This window comes from Watersipora subatra, chromosome 2 (assembly GCF_963576615.1).
Source record: "Watersipora subatra chromosome 2, tzWatSuba1.1, whole genome shotgun sequence".
In the NCBI taxonomy this organism is placed as follows: Eukaryota; Metazoa; Bryozoa; class Gymnolaemata; order Cheilostomatida; family Watersiporidae; genus Watersipora; species Watersipora subatra.
The window spans coordinates 5,191,779-5,212,350 of record NC_088709.1 but is presented as its reverse complement, the minus strand read 5'-3'; the positions used below and the strand labels follow the sequence as shown (position 1 = coordinate 5,212,350).

At 36.8% G+C, this 20,572-nt stretch overlaps 2 protein-coding genes across 3 annotated transcripts in view; one reads left to right on the top strand and one right to left on the bottom strand.

Moving 5' to 3' along the window:
- Positions 1-20,572, bottom strand: part of LOC137388848 (RWD domain-containing protein 4-like) — a 145,026-nt gene that overhangs the window by 28,688 nt on the left and 95,766 nt on the right. The gene's annotated exons all lie outside the window — the stretch shown is intronic.
- The window catches only part of LOC137386896 (replication factor C subunit 2-like), a 37,798-nt gene continuing 17,687 nt past the window's right edge, over positions 462-20,572 (top strand). Inside the window, exons 1-5 of one of the 2 annotated variants that reach the window (XM_068073098.1) lie at positions 462-584; positions 5,695-5,806; positions 7,946-8,052; positions 13,837-14,039; positions 18,228-18,385. In XM_068073098.1, the coding sequence (XP_067929199.1) occupies positions 529-584; positions 5,695-5,806; positions 7,946-8,052; positions 13,837-14,039; positions 18,228-18,385 (636 nt within the window). In that variant the 5' untranslated portion in view covers positions 462-528. The remainder of the gene's footprint in view (positions 585-5,694; positions 5,807-7,945; positions 8,053-13,836; positions 14,040-18,227; positions 18,386-20,572) is intronic. The other variant, XM_068073099.1, reaches the window with a different exon arrangement.

The window sequence follows — 20,572 nt, the reverse complement described above, 5'->3', positions numbered from 1 at the left end:
ACAAACTAAAGTTATCAGCTTTTTTTAACATCTCTGTTCATGTATGCAAGTGTGCGTTCAGACTGAATAAACCCATTGGAGAATTTATACTGCTGGCATGAGTACAGGGTCCAGAGGACCATAAGGCCTCTAATGAACAAGTCAACAAACACATCATTCAAATTCGGCTGAATTATTTTGTTGCGTTTTACAGGCTAATTTTATCATTACACGTACTACTACGTGTCGGCCGATGTAGCTATTACATTTTTTGAGACGTTTGTTGGTAGGAGTAAGCATAGAGTTATCTCCCCAGCATAGAGATAACTCTATGGGAGTAAGTAACTCCGAACTTAATGACAAGGTGATGTCTTATATACTATCGTTATCCTAGGACTTTTGGTAGCGCCAAAAAGGGGATGTTTTTTATGCGGCGGGAGATTTCTCACGCTTCAATGTTGCTGTTTTTCTTCACGTTGGTTTCTTCTCATTTATCGTCAACTGTATTTTATCGGTGTTTTTTTCTCACCACTTCATTGGTTTGGGGCTATGGAAGCAGAATCGTCGTCAACTAACCAACAAAAGACTCAACGTGAGCAGCCATGGTTTGTATTGTCGATGCAGTCATATGCTCAATGGAAAGTTCTTGTTGACTGAACTCAGATAATCATTATAGTGGATTATACTATTGACTATTATTACTCTTATTAATTAAATGCACATCGTAGATTATTTATAGTCACATTCGATGGTTCATACTCGTGAACAGCTGAACGATGGTTCATACTCGTGTTTTTAGTTTATGTTAATGATATTGGAAGTTCTCTTCAACATTCTTCTATAAGCCTTTTTGCTGATGATGCTCTCTTATACTGTCCAATTACAACGCCTAGTGATACGCTTTTATTTCAGCAAGATCTTTTATCTCTTGAGCGATGGGCTAACACATGGAAAATGGAGTTTAATGTTAAAAAATGCCAGGTAGTTTTGTTTGGCTGGAAGCCACCAATCAACCAAGTTAATTTATCGTATACCCTTTATGGCGTACACTTGGAGATTGTGGAATCTTTTAAATACTTGGGAGTGAATGTCTCTAATGACTTTAAATGGGACATACACATAGATGACATTACCTCTAGAGCATATCAAAGGTTAGGGATGTTGAGGAGAGTATTACACGGAGCACCCAGAAACGTCAAAAAAATTGCATATCTTAGTCTGTGCAGGCCCGTTTTGGAATTCGCTTGTGAGGTATGGGATCCATACCTCGTAAAACATGAAACACAACTGGAAAATGTCCAGAGGCGCGCTGTGCGTTTTATTGCGGATCTTAAAGGGGTGGAAAGCGTAACTGTGGCCAGAGACAAATTAGGGTTGGAATTGCTTAAGAACAGACGGAAGTCGGCTCGAATGGTTTTACTTATAAAAATTCTCTCCAGCAGTGTGCATGAGTCTTTAATCAATAATTTTAACAATATACACAATGACACACACTCACATCATACCAGATCGGTATCCAATGACGTACCTAGGGCTGTTCCAGCCAGCAAAACATTTTATCATAACAGTTTTTTACCGAGAACTTCTCGCGACCTACGAGGAAATTTTTAACGCACTTTTTATAGTCATGATTTTACTTACTTCGAATATTACTTGACTTTTATTGAAAACATTTGAACTAGATCTAGATACGTACATGATGGCCCTTTTTTTCCTCGGGGATCGAGGTCTTAGGGTTCGATTGACCAAGAACAAGAAGAACCAAGAACAGCACCATGAAATGAATTAATCGTGAGTTTTTGTGTAGCGAGCGATAGATGCTGTTGAAAAAATGTTTTTTGATGTGGTCAATAGTTAGAGCGAAGAACTCTATTGGTCAGCTTTACCATTTGCAACTAGTCTATGATAAAACTTCAGCTCAGCCAAATTTCTGCTCGTAAATCTTGTGCAGCTTCTAGTATCCATGACATCATGGAAGCCACTGATTGGGCGCAATGATATACAGCTCCCACTTTGAGCGCTGTATATCATTGCTGGGAGTCGTCAAGTGTACATGCTGTTGTCGTACATTTTTACACGTTTCTATAAAGTCCAACAGAGGTATCAGAGATCTTTAGAATGACATAGTCGACTGGATTCATGATTTATATTAGGCCAACAGTCATACCCAGGCCTGCCAACCCAAGAGTGGGGCAATGCGTGAGATTTGGTTTTGGGGCAATTGATGTATCAATGATAGTATATATAAAATTGTGGAAATTGAGGCAAAAATCTCACGCATTTCTCACGCATTTTCATTTTTTCTTTGGGGTGATTGCGTGAGTCTCACGCCCAATGCGTGAGTCTCACTCCCAATGCGTGAGTCTCACGCCCAATGCGTGAGTGAGAGTTGGCAGGTATGGTCATACCTCGGCATACGAGTTTGATGCGTTCTGTAACTGAACTCGTATGTCAATTTTTTTGTATCTCAAGGCACTATTTTCTGTATAAATCAACTAAATACAGAGTAATCTGTTTTCATACTGTAAAAAACTACCTAAAAGCAGGATATCAGGATGAAAGAATGTGTTTGTAATTGCTGTAGGTCACTACCTACACTCACAAAGTAACAAATACCTATTTAGTGGTTATGATCTGCAATAAAATGTAGCATTACTATGTGCAGTACCATATGGTAGAGGTGGAACGAGACACGAGACATCTCGAGTATCAACCTGTCTCATATCGGTTTCGTCTCGACCTAACTATTATCAAACTCGAGACAGGAAATAGAACTAAAGTGCCTGCGCATGGCTGTTAAAACATGGCTTTCGCGGTAACAACAACTCCATATATTGTAATGGATTGCGAGCAACTGCTTATACCAGGTTCGTTACTACCTGTTGTTATTGATTAAGTTGGCCGCCGAGTCTAACCATGTAGTTCGAACAACGGCCCTGTTAATATATTGTAGTCCGGATATGTGTCCTGAAAACAGATACCGGGTCGTATCCAATTACCCTCCGGATAATCCGATTTAATAAACAAGACTGTTGCGGGTAAAATATCTGCATTTTATCGTGTCCAAACCATTTGCCCTTCATAAAATTTGGTCCTCTTTTGTATACTACCAATTGCGGGGAAAACCTGCCCGTACACGGAGAAACAAACTAAAGGCTGTGTCGACCATAGTCCGTATTCGGGTAACAATGACATTATCGTTAGTTCAATATAAGAATATATACAGTAATGCATATAATTTCATGAGTACAATTTAAATATGTTTCACATACTGCAGTTAATACACAAACAAAACTTAAAACAAATACACATGTACAAAGCAATATGTTTATAATAATTAGTATCAATCAATCTAAAAATTCTTAGAAATATATAACTTCGCTATTTTAGAGCTGTTTGTGTCACTTTTGTTTACAAAAATTACATGCATATCGCAATTAAATTGTTGTATTTAAATCGTTTACACCAGGTGAAAATTCAATTTAAAAAGAGGTTTATCAATTTTATATATTAAGTACGCTAGTCTTTGTGTAGTGAAATCGCCAAATGCACATTATTTTACTGTTTCGTGTCTCGAGTCTCGATTTTTTACAAGACAGTGTCTCGAGTCTTGCCTCGAACTTAAAAAACCTGTCTCGTTCCACCTCTACCATATGGAGTTCCTACCTTCAAGGCACGTAGGGGCTACCCTTGGTGGTAGAGAAATTTTACCGCGACACGTTCAGTATACAAGATTTTTGTGATGCAGCGTAACAGAGACTTTGAATTTAACTTAAATTAATTTAGCTTGCTGAACACACACTTAAAGCTATGTTGTAATTACCAGGTACTGCTGTATCGTGTGTAGTGTTCAGATAATCTGCTTCTCAGCTGGTCAGGCAGCACATCCTATATGTTATTTCTCATTTCTTCCAAATTGATTTTTTCCATCAGGTCTTGTATCAGCCCTTTTGTTGGTGATATGAACAGGTTGTTCCTTAGACAATACTAATGTTGGTACCAATTTTATAAGATCTTCATCTGGTTCTTTCTGTTTTCTGGTGGCACATCGCATGTTGGGCCTTGTAGCCAGCTCTTTAGTGGCTGTGGCTCATCCTTCCGTCTCAGAACAGTCTTAGAGCTTCAGCCATTGCTCATTCTGCATCGAGAGTTGTCCGATTCTTTATTTGATGTGTTGGTGGTATTGCATTTTGTGATTACATGGTCTTATTGGAGCTGGACTATGAGGCTTTCTCTCCTTTTCTTTGACAACAGAACCAAGTTGTCAAACTTAAACAAGGAGGCTCTTTGTTACCTTTGTTTTTGGTTTCCATCTGTTTTTCACAGAGTATTTCATGAGTTTCATAGCCTTCATGAATCTCAACATCAAGACCTGTTATTTCATTCAACCAGCCCATTTCTTTGTGAATAGAAAAAATTTAACTTGGTTTTATCTAACTTCCATTATTTGCACAGTTCTTTCATAAGCTTGAACTCGAGTTGGGCCCCTCGATCTAAGTGTAGTTCCTGGAGCAATGCAAAATAACAGAAGACTCTCATCTAGTGTGGTTGCAACTACAGGAGCTGCGGCATCATTTATAGGAAGGGCACTTTGTAAAGTTATTGCTAATCGGCGAGATTCATTCGTTTTTCCTATATATCTTTGGCATTAGACCTACCACATCTACAGCAAACTTATGCCATGGGCTGTCTGCATAGAGTTTGTACATAGTTCTGCACTGCTTTTGGCTGATTGGTTACCCCCTGATTTCATAACTTGCCAAACTTCACAGGTTTTCACCAATCTTAACAGTATCCGTCCATAGGTTTTGCGCATACCTACATTAGCCATTAGTCCCACACATTACTTGGTTCCTGTCTTTGTAAGAATTGGCAATTGTTACTCAACTTCCCTGTTCCTTATGAACCTGTTACACAACATGCAGATGTTATTGTAATACACAAATTAATAAATGTCATTTGTGTTTTAAACTCTTAAATGCAGCCAAATTTTTACATACGATTTTAATTCGTTTTAAAACCTGATTTGTATGTTAAAACAGGCACATGTTAAATGAAGTATTTCCATAAAAATGCACTGTCGTTCATGAAATGTCGTTTGTTTCTCACTTCTGAAGATTATGATAGTTTCTTAATAAATGCTGCAGAACATTGCGCATGGAATAAATCCAATGCAGCGAGATGTAAAGCAAGATAAAACAAAAGTAAGTAGTCGGCAAAGAGAGGCTTATCCTTCGAGATATGCAAATGAAAGTTTAGGCTCAGCAAATCATCGGTTCATACGTAGTTAGTTAGAGAGTTATGTAACTTGAAAGCATTTCGAGTAAATGTTAAACTAACTTTGTTTAGTTTCATTTTTTAGATTTTCAGTTTCATTTTTTTCCTTCAGCTTCTTGACATTCACCAACACAATGGCGATGCTTCCGGAAACTTCTAACAATGAGTGTAGAGGCAAATAGATAGAGTCGTATAGAAGGGTTCATGAGCAGACAGACAAAAAATACAGCGTTATAGTATTTCCTGACTTCTAATTCAAAACCTATGAAAGTTTCCCATGTCTATTTCTCATTATCATCGGTCTCTGGAATCGCAATATAGTTGCTATAAACATTTACTGATTGGTTTAGCTATGCTCTATAAAGGATTCAAAAGTATCCTGATTGTAAATTTAAGATACACACTATTGTTGTAACAATATGCCTACAATTATCATAGGGTGGAGAAGTATAGACCACAAAAGATGGAGGAGATAGTAGGCAACCAGAGCACTGTACAAAGACTTGCTGTTTTCGCAAAGAGTGGTAATGTGCCCAACATAGTCATTGCAGTGAGTATTATCTATATATACTGTAAAACCTCTAATTGATTGCCACCTCTATTTTAACATCACCTCAATTTGACCGCCACTTTGACAATCTTTGTAAACATATAATATCAATTGATCAGTAGAAAATTGTTCACAAAATCATATTAATAATGAATCGTTTACATCAGTAATAATCAATTCTCTCATTGTCCAACTCCAAAGCTATTTTTTCGTCAAAACTTTGTAAGCAACACCGTAGAAATAATTACTAACTGTCTACGTCTAATAGTAGCCCCTTGTTTAATGCGGTCTTGATACTTCAAAGTACACGTATATTAAAACGGTTTACATTTACGATGATAGATGAACGACTAGTTTTAGGGTCAAGGTTGCGTTTAGCGAGCAAAGCTTGTACGCATTGCATCTGCTAAATGCAATGCGTGAAGGTTTTGCTATGCCAAAAAAACTGTTTGGACACTAATAGCGACTAGTTCACCAGTACAGAAGAAGAGTCAAGGTCAGAAGACAATGTGCTAGGTATTGGACAACCAGAAAATGTTCGTTTCATCGAAAGCAGCAATCAAAACGCAGCTGTCTGAGCAACCGATGCAAATATTTTTGTTTTAATAATGTGAATTTTTGTTTCTGCGTGTAATATAAGTATGATTTGTTTTTGTCACTTGATCATGAATATATATTTGTAGCATTTGATAGATTATTATTGTATAACTTATCAATTTACAGACTTATAGCATATTATTCAATAACATCATTGGTGTAATCTGATCTTACAATAGATTGACGCTCATAACTTCTCTTATATTACATATAAAAAGCCAGTTCTGGCTGCAAACTGTAGCAAACATATCAATAAGTGCAATGAGCTTTTATTCAAAATTGTTAAATATAGATATAAAATAACAATGTCTTCATATTTAGATCAACTGGTGGAGATATTTCTCGGTTTCTCAATGCATATTTATTAAGAGATTGTTGACAAGTTGGAGTTTGTTAGCAGATTTGTTACATCCAAAAGGTTTAATATCTCTATCCAAAAAAGAGTGCTAAACATAGGTGACATTAGCTTTGCCCGTAAAAGGGCTAAATTTATCTTCCCAAAATTCTGTCAAGCCATTTGAAAAAACAATGCCAGCCTCTATTTGAACGCCATCTACAATCGACCGCCACTAGAAAGGAAGGGTTGAAAATAGAGCGCCATGACATTCAATTAGAGGTTTCACGATATATAAATCTATATGTTTGTCATCCGTATGTCCAGTTATAACGATAAAGTTTCAAGAACAAAAAATCTGCTTTCCACTGGAATTACACCTTCAGTTCTGCAAACAGACATATTCAACAGACTACGTATCCAACTGACCATACTAATGAATAATTGTGCACACGCTCATTATATAGATTGAAATACGCATGCTTGAAACGCTTGCGAAAATGCTCTGGGTTACTACTAGCCCGCTTAAAGATCATGATTGCATGAGAGATCATGACACGATGTAATGATTACAATCTGTTGGCCTCACGGCTCATATTATGGTAAAGATTTAGACAAGCTTAAGTTACTAGCTTAAGTTACTCAAATTAGCCAATTCGCTAATTTTGCCATCGATAATTAGTCAACTTAGTCAATGGTAACTACATTATCTGCCACTGTTTATAAGCTGTTTTTATTGCCTATGCAACGCCTGACATTCATCTAGTAGTCAATATAGTGATCGACGTTGTTGAAGCAGAGGAAGGTGAGCAGCCATTATATTGCTGGTGTGTCAGCTTTTCTGTCATGTCATAAACTTGTATGATTTTGTCTGCAGAATTTTGTTGGCAGTCATAGTGCCTGTTTAAAACATGGTAGTACTGTAGTCTGTGGTAGTTATACAGGTCAGTACTATGGTCTAGTACATTTTATTACAATCGTCATTTGGTGCGGTAGAAATGTGCTGACAGTAAATTGTAGCTATTTGTTAACTTATTGTACCATCAGCACTTTTACACTTTGTTTCAGTTGGATCACATGCTGCGATAACCAAGGAGAACTATGCAATGCAACTGGTCTATTTTTAAGTGATGGTATCTCTGTATTTACATTGGTGGCAGCAATGGGGTCAGTATAATGTGTCTAAAGTAGGCTGTGTGATATTTTAGGGTCCCCCAGGAACAGGTAAGACAACGAGTATCCTTTGTCTGGCTCGGAGTCTTCTCGGGGATGCCATGCCTGAGGCTGTTCTCGAACTGAATGCATCCAATGAGAGGTGAGAGAAATATTCCAACTCGGTTGGTTTGCTTTCAGTCTCTCGGTACATTTATTGGTATAGCTCTTTCTTGATCAAGGTTTAGCATTCTGCAAGAGCATCGCTCCGTGTCTATACATAGAAACAGCCTTACATATTCAATTAAATTGCATTAGGCATTATGAGTAAAATAGACTTTGCAAATGTTGCCCATGGGTTAAAAGACGAGTATCAAAATCATTGTTCTGCAGGGATATACGTCACGATGTCATTTGTTGAACCTTAGCTATTGGCTAATAGAAACATGCTCTATGGTCTCCATTTTTAAACTGCTCTCGTTTCAAGTACAAGCATTGAGTACTTATTAGCTATCAGTAGTACTGCTCAGTTAGATAGTTCTGTCACTCATCCCACCACTCTACCCTTACCTTCAGCTAATGTAGGCATTCATTCTGTTTCGCTGTTCCATAGAATTGTCTGAGCATCCAGCCTGTTCAAGTATGCCTTTTCTATAATTAGCTGGTGCAGGTATGTGTTGTTTTCTTCAAGTATTGTAACTCTGATGTCGGCTTTATTAGTCAGGGTTGAGAACTGTATCGGCTGACAATAGGAATAATTATATCCACAGCTCGTTAGTTTCATTCATGCTGTGAAACTTGCTGTCTCTGATCGGATCAGCTCTGCTTTTGTAATGAAGTACCTGATACTCTGTTGACTCCTCAGTAAAGTGTCACATTGTATGCAAAGTTAAGATTTCACAAAGCTCTAAAAATAGTAGCCTGAAGTTTGTAGCAGCAATCGGCAAGAATTTATCTGGTTAGAGATTCAATTAAGCCATCACTACTTGTTATTTGTTGCTTTTTACTGATTGGAAAAATTATTCGTAATTTCTACACATCACAAAAATCAAATGATTGTTCTTAAAAGTGTCTTTTATTAGTAAGTTTTTTTACCAACAAACTACTCCAGTTAATAAGAAAGAATGTCAGCTACTTCACCCAAAGCAGAGAGTCGTCAGTTTTCAACCAGTTGGATTATTGGGAGTTGTCCTCTATATGACTTTGATAGAGTAACTCCTAGCATCATTACTCCTGACACAGACGAATTAAGCAAATCGCTAGGAGTATAGCACATATATGTATTAATAAAGCGCTAGAGTGAAGGTGTTTAGTCTTCATTGATATTATAGAAATAATACTTTTAAACACTGAATTATTCTAGCTATTTCATTCTGTCATCAATTTGAATTGTCATCATAAAATGGCAGATCTTCCTTAACTCTGCTGGTAAAACAACATGGGTTACTAGCTAGTTGTCTGGTACATTGTACCTTCAAGATAGGATTTTAATCCGTTCCAGGGTTGGCATCGTATGGTGAAAAAATCATATGGAAGGCTATAGAAACCATAGTAATTATATAATGCAAACATTCTCTGGTAAAAGTCATTAAAATTTTATGCAAGTACTGTACATATTAAAAATTAGTAACAAAATAGTATGTTAACCTTAGTAACTATAGTTAGCTTCAGTAACTTAATGGTTATGATCTGCATTAAAATGTAACGTTGCATTATGCTATGTGCGGAACGTACCACAGAGAGAGTTCTTACCTTGAAGACAGAAGATATATATAGCTATATATGTGTATCTATATATGTACTATATATATCGTATAGCTGTATATGCGTATAGCTTAAACGTTGAATTCATTTTAATTAAGTTTAGCTTACTAAACACACACTTGAAGCGAAGTTTTAGTATGTATTTTTAATTATTTTAACGAATTTCACTAAAATTTTATCACCTATTAGTTCCTGGCTTTATTTTCTTAATATAGTTTTAGCCGATTTCATTAAAACCTTTTTCAACCTACTTCAGCGAGAAATTCCGACCGATGCTGTGTTCGTCATAAAGTGGAGTTTTGTTGGCAGGTTACGAGAGGTTGTCTCACCACTGACTTGTTTCAAGGGATTGTAAATCCAACTTTGCTAATGGTTCTAAAGGAAAAATATTATCGTTTTACACACGAGAATTGCTTAACTGAGAGAAATTGGTCATTGTGTCTCTTTGGGGGTTGTGAAAATGTTTTCAGCGAGCAGCATTTCGGCGTCGTTGTTATTTTGACGTACGTAATAAGCACCCCGGCTGCCAAATTTGAACTCGGGCAAAAATTTGGTTGAATTTGTATGGTAAAATATGGTTCATTTGGTGAAGTAAAAAAGATCATCTTGTTCAACTTCGGAAAGTGAAAAAAATTGTATATCAGGGTAATCGTATCGTGTGGGTGCACTGTAACTGTAATATTCTAGGGTAAAAATTTTAAAGACAAATTGTATTTCACTACTCCTTTAGAATGAGCACTTCATCAAGACTTGTCTATCCCTGTAAGCATTATGATTATGTTATTCTGCCCAACTCTAACTAAGAAGACTTATTATTACCCCCCTTCATGTCCCAGCTCACTGCTCTTCATTACAACTGAAAGTAATCGGTTTTCAAGGGCAGCTTTATCAACTGTGGCTATACATGTGTCTTACTAGCCCAGTGGTTCCCAACTGGTGGTCCATGGACCCCTAGGGGTCCACAGGAAGTTTTGAGGGGTCCACAGGCTGAAGCCAGTAATGGTTTTTCTAGCTAGATATTTACAGCTATTTCTGTCATAGTGGTTGGATCAATGATATAAAACCCTAAAAGGATAGACGACGGCTATCATATGGGCGGGGTTTAATGATCGAAGTCTGTTGGGATTGTGCTAGCCTGGGTTTCCGGGCTAATGCAATTCCCGCGGGGTGGTCGCGTTGTCTTGTTAGGTTTTTGGGTCTAGACTTTCATCACCTATGTGCGTCAATCGCTGGATAGTACCTGATTTCCGGTTAGTAGTACAAAACAACACAACCTGTAACCAGCAAACACATAATTCTCTCTTTCCCTCTTCAATTTCAGCGATATACTAAGATCCATGGAAAATAAAACATTTCAACTTACTTATTTTTACCAATTTTTAGATTGGTAGGAGTCTTAGTATATGCTCAAATTTAAATATAATTTACCCGAAATCGTCCAAACAACGGCCTTTTTTCCGTAGTTTTTGATTAACATTTTTACACATATAATATAAAATGGCAAAGTTTTTTGTCGTTGTCACATTGTTTGACCTGGCCAATAAGATGGGACAGCAGCAAAGCTGCGCAGTTTAGTTTTCATACTCAAAATCTAAATGTAAAACCAAATTTGGGTCATTTCACAATGGCGACTATTAATATCACTAGAAATTTCCCTGTCATACAGCTCACGACCAAAATGATATTGGAAAAAAGAAAGGGTACTGATGGTTGAGAAACGCAATATATTCGCAGTCAAATGGCACTGCATTGCAATAGGATAACTGCAATGGTAGCTGTAACGTACTGGGTGTGGGTGTTATTATGTACAACAAACAGCAATAATGAAAGGAAAGGATTATATGTTTATATCTCTCCCCTTGCAATAGGAGAAATACAATATTAGAAGTAAAATGTACTGATATTATTAGAATAACCAATATTAGTAATATAGTAATACAGTAATAATAGAAAACCAATGCACAATTTTGTTTACATTTCAAAACGTCATAGCTAACAATATCAAGAAGTTGTGATGTCTATATATATTTGTAGAAAATCTATTTAACAAAGCTATTTAGAAAAAATAATAACGGTAACATATTGCCCATCATCGATGTTGTTAGTGTGACTATAACACTTCAATAGTCATCCAAACTTATAATTAAATATTTTAATAATCTCATAAGAATCGTTAGAAAAAAATATCATCGTCATTTCCTTTACTTTGACTGTGTTGGACATCACTTAAAATACCAAAGTACTCAAAAGCGTCTAAAATGTCAGTTACTTTGAAATCGGCAAAAAAGAAACGATTATATTTCAGGACTTCTGCGCTAATTACAGAAACCTTCGGCAATACGACAATGCTATAGACTGGTGAAATGTGCATGTTATTTTTTCGTGAAATTCGCACAACTTAATGGTTCTATTCTCTGTCGCTCGGCGTTTCAATTGCCGGTCTTAATTTTGATAAAAGTAAGGCTTGGCAAGTTTTAATAACGATTTTCGGCCAAATTAATCTGTCTATTTGTGTATAATCCGTTCAGATGGGTAAGTTTTAAGATACTGTCGACACTTTTCAAAGACTTGGTAATATATTTAACTAGGTTTATATGTGTTTTGTATTGTTATTATACTTAAACGACTACACAAAATAATGGTTAAATTTGTTGATGAGATTTTGGTACAATAATTTGCGACGTTGTTGATGAATAATTTTCGTGAGTTGTGTGCACATGCATTTATCATAAAACTCTCATACATTCGCTCCGCTCGTTTGGTCGTGGGATGAATGCTTGTTAATGGCAGCTGACTGATCATAATTGGGACAATATTTGGCAACTATATTTATTTGACAACAAAATGAAACCAGCAGATCGTTAAAATAACCAAAAATGTTTATGAAGATAAAACCATTGAAGAATTTTGGCCTTCAATGATTCATCCATATCCACAGACAGCCAAACACGCCCTTCGAACTCTGCTCCCATTTGTATCTACATACTTATGCGAGTCAGCTTTCTCCTCCATGGTTGTTCTCAAATCGAAACAATGAAACAGACTGGGACTTGAAGACGACACGCGATGCGCTTTGTCAACCATTTCCCCAACGATTGAGAATTTGGTGAAAAACAAGAAGTATTTTCGTCTATATCACTAACAAACTGAAAATTAACAGTCAAAGCAATTTAGTATAGCATTGCTTTATGTAAGTAAAGAGAAACATGTCAAATCTATTGACTCTTACATGTATATTATTCTAATTTATAATGTACGCCAATTTAAAATGCATCGTTATAAACACCATATATTATGATGTTTATAAAGGGGTCCATGACTTTGAGATAAAGAGCTCAGGGGGTCCATGGCTCCAAGGTAGTTGGGAACCACTGTACTAGCCTGTCTTGACAAACTGTTGTTTTTGCGGAGTTGTACCCCCGTCGAGCAGGCGAGCAACACAACAGCTTGTCACAAAGCGTACTGCACCTGATGCATCAGCTGCACTTATAGGGAGTTGTTTTCTTCCGTCTATGCGGCTTCATTGCGATGTTATGTCAGTCGTTCCATTGGTAATCATACCGAATTTCGCGCAAAAATTTATGTAGAAAAAATAAGATTACAACGTTTAACCAGCGACCAGTCTCTGCGGTAAACTTTAGTCGGACTTGAGAACTTAGACAACAACAACGACTACACATGTCGTTATTTGTGCGCTCAGTCAGTTTTATTTCTATTTTTGTATCAGTCAGTTTTATTTGTTCTTATGGATTTTATTTTCAATTTATTTTATTCTTAAGTTCTACTAAAGTTTAAAAAGAAACTGGTCTTTGGTTAAATGTTGTAATCTTATTTTTTTCTACATAAATCTTTGCGCGAAATCCGTTATGATTACCAATGGAGCGACCGCCATAACATCGCAGCCAAGCCGTATAGACGGAAGAGAACAACTCCCTTTCAGTACAGCTGATGCGTCAGGTGCAGTACGTCTTGTGACAAGCTGTTGTGTTGCTCTCCCACTGGACGGGGGTTAACTCTACAAAAACAACAGTTTGGCAAGACAGGCTAGTGTCTTACCAGTCTCATCTATCTAACATAGTGCTTTTGAAGAGTTGTCTTCTCTGTAGTTATTTTTAGGTTGTGCCATTCAGGGGAAGCAACTTTTTAATCACTGTTTCACCTGTTATTTTGCACTACTCTTCAGGGGGATAGACGCTGTGAGACATAGGATAAAGTCATTTGCTCAAAAAAAAGTAACACTTCCAGCAGGACGACACAAAATTGTTATACTGGATGAGGCAGACAGCATGACAGAGTCAGCTCAGCAGGCTTTGCGGCGCATCATGGAGATCTACTCAAAGACAACTCGGTTTGCTCTTGCTTGTAATACCTCCGAGAAGATCATTGGTAAGTTCTCTCAGGTGTTCAGTCACGTTCTATAGCGGTTTGTGTAGTATTTTATAGCTTTGATGAGTTGTTGAGATCGTGATTCGCTTCCGTAGACAGATAAATGATCATCAATTATGTTATTCTATGCATAAAATTATTTCTTGACATAGAGATGAAATTTGGTAAAGAGCTGAAATGAGGAAAGGAAACTGCATTTGGTAATTAAAGCTGTTTGCCTCGCCAGATGTTTGTATGTATATAATTTAAGAGACAATCTACAGTTTACAAGAAGGTCAAGGTCACGCTTAGAATGTATTAAATCAACACCTGCAGTGAGGCTTTGGCTTATTGGTGAACTGGCCAAACCTCGCTGCAACATCTTATATAACACACAATATTTGTCACATCACATGATTCGACGTTTCCTATAGCCACCAACAGAGATTTATGTTTTTGGTTGTTCGGTCTCACTACTAGCTGGTCTAACGGGCTGGTTGGGACACGCCATATAGTAAGGGTTGAGACAACGATATTCTAGATTCTGCGCTTATTTGGAAATTGTGCGGTTTTTTTCACCAAACACCTTTTTAGTGCGTTCATGTAATTGTATGGTAAACAATATATTGGAAACTACTAGTTACCAAATGTAAAGTTTCCTTCATTTCCACATGAAGTGACATTCAATAGTCTGTATTGCTTTGCTATCGATTCATTGTGAGGGTAGAGGATGATAAATATAGTAATATTACCACTCGCTCCCTTTTATACAGCACAAATATCTGTACTTACCTCATCGACGAAACAGTCACAGAGCCTTATATGTCTGAATAAGTAGAACGTACGCAAAAATGTCCTAATGTTATATTCAAAGGCCTGATTTGGTATACAGTAGTTTCAATATTCTATTCTCATGGCAACTTCCAATTCTGGACTTTAAGATTGGGTAGCCATAAATTAGTGGCCAAGAGATTCACGCTAAAGGCAGCATTGTATCACCTGTGTTTCACAAAGAATCTGAAAGTCAAGTCCCAATTCTTGACCGATTCTCTTCTGTTCGACGCTTGCCTATGTTTAAGTTCAGCAAGAAGAAGCCTGAATGTTTTGTTGTCTATATGGCTCTATCATGCTCCATGGATTATCTTATTTGTTGTGGTGCATTTGTCACCGCTGGTTTAAAAGCTGTCTTTCGTTGGGCAGTCGAGCAGGCCATTAGTGGCCCTCTTAATATGGCCCCATATTAGTTGAACTCTATCAGCGAGCCTGTGATAGACATCACTTTCCTGCTCACATAAATTACACATTACTGGATTTAGACACACGGGAACTTCAGTACATTTACAGTTATTATGTTGGCATGGCAGCTCGATAGGGCTTAGCCTCTGTTATTTCAAGCGTGCATCCTCATAATATAAGTATTCTCAAAACTATTAGAGCCACTTTTTTAAAATGATGTTATAGCAAAGGGGATGTAGAGGGTCAGACACTCTTTAACAACAATCATCCTTCCTCTCAATACGCTGTATTGCTAGGCAGCGGTGGCCTGAAGCAGCACTTCAAAAGCAGCACTCTTGAAGCAGCACTTCGCTGTCCTTTCCACTCTATCGCAATCATAGCACTGACATGACATGTTACATTAGAACTCACGTTAAAGCCTAAACATTTTATGATCTCAATAAGTTGTTTCATTCTTGTTTGAAGTGATGGATGATAAGCAGTATGTTTTGAAGCTCTACTCGCATTGACTATTGTTGAAATAGCAAATATTAAACCAATTTTAATATGCTTTTTATTATGAATTTCAATATAAATTCAATTATATGTTTAACAAAAGCAATGAGGTAAAGGTAGCTCGACTTTAATACATTAGCTCTATATTGAAATTAAAATGTTGATGCAATTCTCTCTGTTGGATGGCTCTTTATTTTAAAAAAAACTCTGTACTCATGTGAAGCGATAAGATTGTATAACGTTCTTTATGCTGAGACCTATTCACGCACCAAAATGCACTTAAAAATGGCAAGATTCTTATCATTTTAAAAGGTTAAACAATTTTTATTTTAGATATATCAGCCATTTTGTGCATTTTAGAAACTCTATTCCACTTTTATTTTAATCATAGTAGCCGAGTTTAAGGGATTAAGAATTGAACTTGACGTCTACACTGGCAGAGTTATTATTAAGTTTACTAGAGGGCAAGAGAAGGCAACCCATCGAGATAAAAATAGCCATTCTAAAAATTACCTCGCATTATCAGTAGCGCCAGATCAACTCATAGAAGTCTATCATCGTAATGACTTTAGTGCATTGTAAATCGACTGGTGTTTTCAAGTTTACAGATGTAAATTATCAGTTGTAAACTATCCCTGAGGCCACTCTCATATGGCTAGAAGTGGCGTCAGGGATGAGTCGTTGGTGTTACAAGGCGATGCATTACCTTTAACTATATTGTTACAGATTCTTTGAATAGAGTCAACTAAGCCCTTAGTCGAACCTTCACACGTATTTGTAGCTGTTCAAACTGCCTAATTTCTAAATTATGTTTTGTAAGAAGTCATCAATCAGCAAGCAGTCAGAGCTTTGCTTATAGTTGAAGTTGCACGTTAAGGCAAGACAGTAAATCAGCAACCTTACAGGTGATAGTGGTTGGAAAAGTAATAGCAACTTGACTTTGAATGTCAAATATATTTTTCATCGCAACACGCATAGCCATTATTCGGGAGTTGTCATTACATGACGGAACACGTAGCTATTCATAATTCCTTCTGAAAGCCAATTGTTTATCTGTTTTGCAATTTATCTTTAAATACTGCCTGACAACTTGTTAGTTGATGTTGTTTGAGCAAGCATACCAGGGCCAACACAATTCTACACAGAGGGCATGTCCTGTTGGACTCGTAATCGTTATTTATGGTCGTGTTAGGTTTGACTGCGCCCAGCTGGTAATCCGCTGTTATAGCCATAGTCTGGTTCTGCCCCTTCACACATGTTTGTTTTGTGTTAACATAGATATGCCTTACTGCGCAAAAGTTCCATCTAACTAATATATTCTAATGTTCTTAAAATATGATTCTGAACATATAATGTGTATTTTATATTTATTAGCGTTTTATAAAATATTCAAATTTGTTTATTTTCATTTAATCATTTGAAGTGAATAGTAATATAATCCACTATATCTTTACAAACTACTTAAATTTCCCATCTACAGTTTGACATTTGATTCGCCTTAAAATCTTCCCATTGATCTTTTTCTCAAACTACTTGTCATCATAAATCACATGGCTGCAATCAGCTTACACTAGGCTGTGTTTTGGGCATCTCAAATCCTTTGCTTTTAAATTCCGGGATGTCAATAGTGTTTCTCGAGATATCCGACTTCTCGTGTGATAGTCGGTTGTGATCCGTCTGCACTGTCTCTGAAGTAGTTTATCACACAGACAACTGATCTTGTTGTTTCATCAGCAGTTATGTTTTCATCAACATTATTGTACAATCGTTTTTGCCGAAGCAGTTATTTTATATAATTTGTTCGTGAACAGAGACACTATTATGGGAATGATTAATCTTATCATTCGGTTAAACCCACCTTGAGACAATGAAGGATTTCAAAAAGGGCAGTTGATTTGATCATCCTGCTGATATTCAAACCTACAATTAGCAATTCATCCAGGTTTAGCAATAATCACCATCGCTTTTTTAGTTATCTGTTAGTTTAGTAAGACATTAAAGATGCAGTTGCATCATCGTTCATCTACCATTTTTATGAATTCCCAGTTTGTTGGCTGGTTGATGTGCTTTTGGCAACTTTGTACACATTGTCGACTTGGTTTTTACGAGTCGAATACAAGTTTTATCTCTCTATTGGAGGTAAAACTCGTATGCGCGGCATAGTTTTAGCGTTTTTGTTCTACAAAACTTGGGGCTTTTAACACAGAGTACAGCATTGACATCGGGATCAACCTAAGTGTCTAAAGCACCCTTCTTCGTCTCGGACACTCATCCATATGTCGTCAAATGAATTTTCAATTTGTTTTGAAGGTCATTTGAGTCAGGATTTATAATAAATTTGAACATTTTTCTGTATTTTATTGGTAACAAGCACTTCTGCGTGACTGCAGGTTACGTTGTGAGTTAATGACACGTTGAATGGTGATATTCTCAAGATATTTACGTATTTGCATCGCATCTCCAACTTGTATATCACAGAGCCTATACAGTCGAGATGTGCTATGCTCCGCTATACAAGACTCACAGACGCCGAGGTGCTAGACCGACTGTTGTCGGTGTGTGAGTCGGAAAAAGTGGAATATGATGACAGCGGTCTCGAGGCTATAATATTCACTGCGGAGGGTGACATGAGACAGGTATGCCGTAAGATAGCTGCAGACGGTAGAGATTTAGTGCTGAGTACCAGTTTGTTTTACTAGAAATAGCGCAGGTTTGGGGTCTGTGATGTTTGCTGTTCTTCAGTAGTGCACTAGTAAATATACAGAGTATGACTTGTCATCTATCAGTATTGTGGGACAAGGTTTGAATGCAGTGAAATCATGAAATACAAAGTTGATTAGCTTTGGTATTTACTTCGTATATTGAAGCCATCATAAGGTGGAGCAAGGATTCATATATAAAACTACATGTATCGTCTCCTGTTTAATTCATACTAGACCCCAACAAACTGATAAATATTTCAAGTGATTACGTGTAAAATTATAAATGTATAATACAATACTATGTAAGACACAAAATGTAAAAAGTACTAAAAACTGAAATTATATGTAAAAGCTAAATTATTAATCAGTAAAAAGAGGTCTTTATCACTGCTTTTTCTTAGAGACCTGTGGAAAAAGTGTGAGCTCAGCAATACGCAGAGGTTGTCGGAAGTTGATGATAGTGAGCTCTCAGTGACTTATTCAACTTACGCTCGATATGGATCCCTTTATTTACGTTGCATATCTCATTTTTACGATGTGTTAATATATACCAGCTTTTTCACTTTTGCTTCCAAAATGTGACGTTTAGAGAAATTCTGGACATCATATGTTGGAAGTTATTTTGTATGTCATGGCGAATATTAGCTCAAATTTTGTCTGAAAGTCGTAAGTCATGGTTCAACATGCAGTTTTTAAATGACAAGCCGTGTCAATAATAATAACTATAATGTAAAGATAAGTTTACAATTACTTACAAAGTCATTGTTCGTGATATAATAACATTGTCTAAATATTATTTGAACTAGTGTCCTCCCAGTCTAATATGCTGCAAGAGATCATCAGGCCTAAAATTATTCGCGAATGCCAATGAGTGGTCGACTGGTGCAGTAGTTACAATGTTGGTGCACCAAGCTGAATGTTCCGAGTTCAAATCTCAGATGATGAAATCTTTTTTCTCCATCCTCAACTATGGCTTCGGACAGACCCAACTTTTATTATAGTAAAGATTTTTTAGTCATTTAGAGATTAGCACATATAAACACAGCATTCACTGCATGCTTGGGTGTATTAAAGAAGGTGTGGCTGTTTTAAAAGCCACATCTTCTATAATACCTGTAGAGTCAACAATGTTATCTTAGGTGAACCAAGGCGTAATGTGAACACTTATTCATCGTTAGAGTTATTCTGAACTGGAAAGGGGCAGTTTAATCATGTCTAGTTTATCAAGCTCTGATGCTGTCAGCACGCATCAGCATCTCAGCGAGTAATCTCTTAAATGTTAACTGACAGCATTTTAAAATTGCATCTACTGTATTTATAAATACCGATGTAATCATCATGGTTAATTTTTCAGCAATGATTTTTCATGTTAGAAGAATAAAAATCCAGTTTTGGAGACTAAAACACTCGAGATGCAAGCTCCAAGCTGTGACAAGATTACTTTTTCGACCAAAGATAGATGTATAATATATGATGTCAGTGCCGACGATTAGCCAATACATGAACACAAAACAAAAGTGATTCTGTTAGCCACCATTCTAATACCTTTACTCGTGTAGTCACCGCATCAGCATCTTAGCGAGTAATCTCTTAAAGGTTGACTTGCAACAAAATTCACATTACCGTTATTTGATATGAAAAGATTCACCATGTCTTACTCTGTTGTGTTGTAGGTGCAAAATATGTGGAAAGGTGATTACAAGCTCTTAAAAGCTCAAAAACGAACAGAAAATCGCAGCCACACCAGACCGCCGTAGTTTGGATTCCCTTTTCAAAACGGCTCAAATGTGATGTAGTTGTGAGAGATGGTTTCTGTTTACACTTTCTTGCAACCTTATTCGTCGAAATATTTTCACAAATATACTTCACGCATTCAAGAAAACTATGTCTATTGTTCTTACGCGTCTGTTTTATCGTCATTGTAATGCTGCCACTTTTAGCACTGATATCTTATAACTTACCGTAAAAAAATCGTTAAACTTTTTAACGTTAGCTCGAAGGAGTACATATCATTGTCTGGTAATCATGACGAGCTTGTTAGTCACCTGTGATAATCAAAAAGTGCTGCAAAAATTATTTGCGAAGTATTGGGTCACATGATCAGAGAACGACTTGACGATT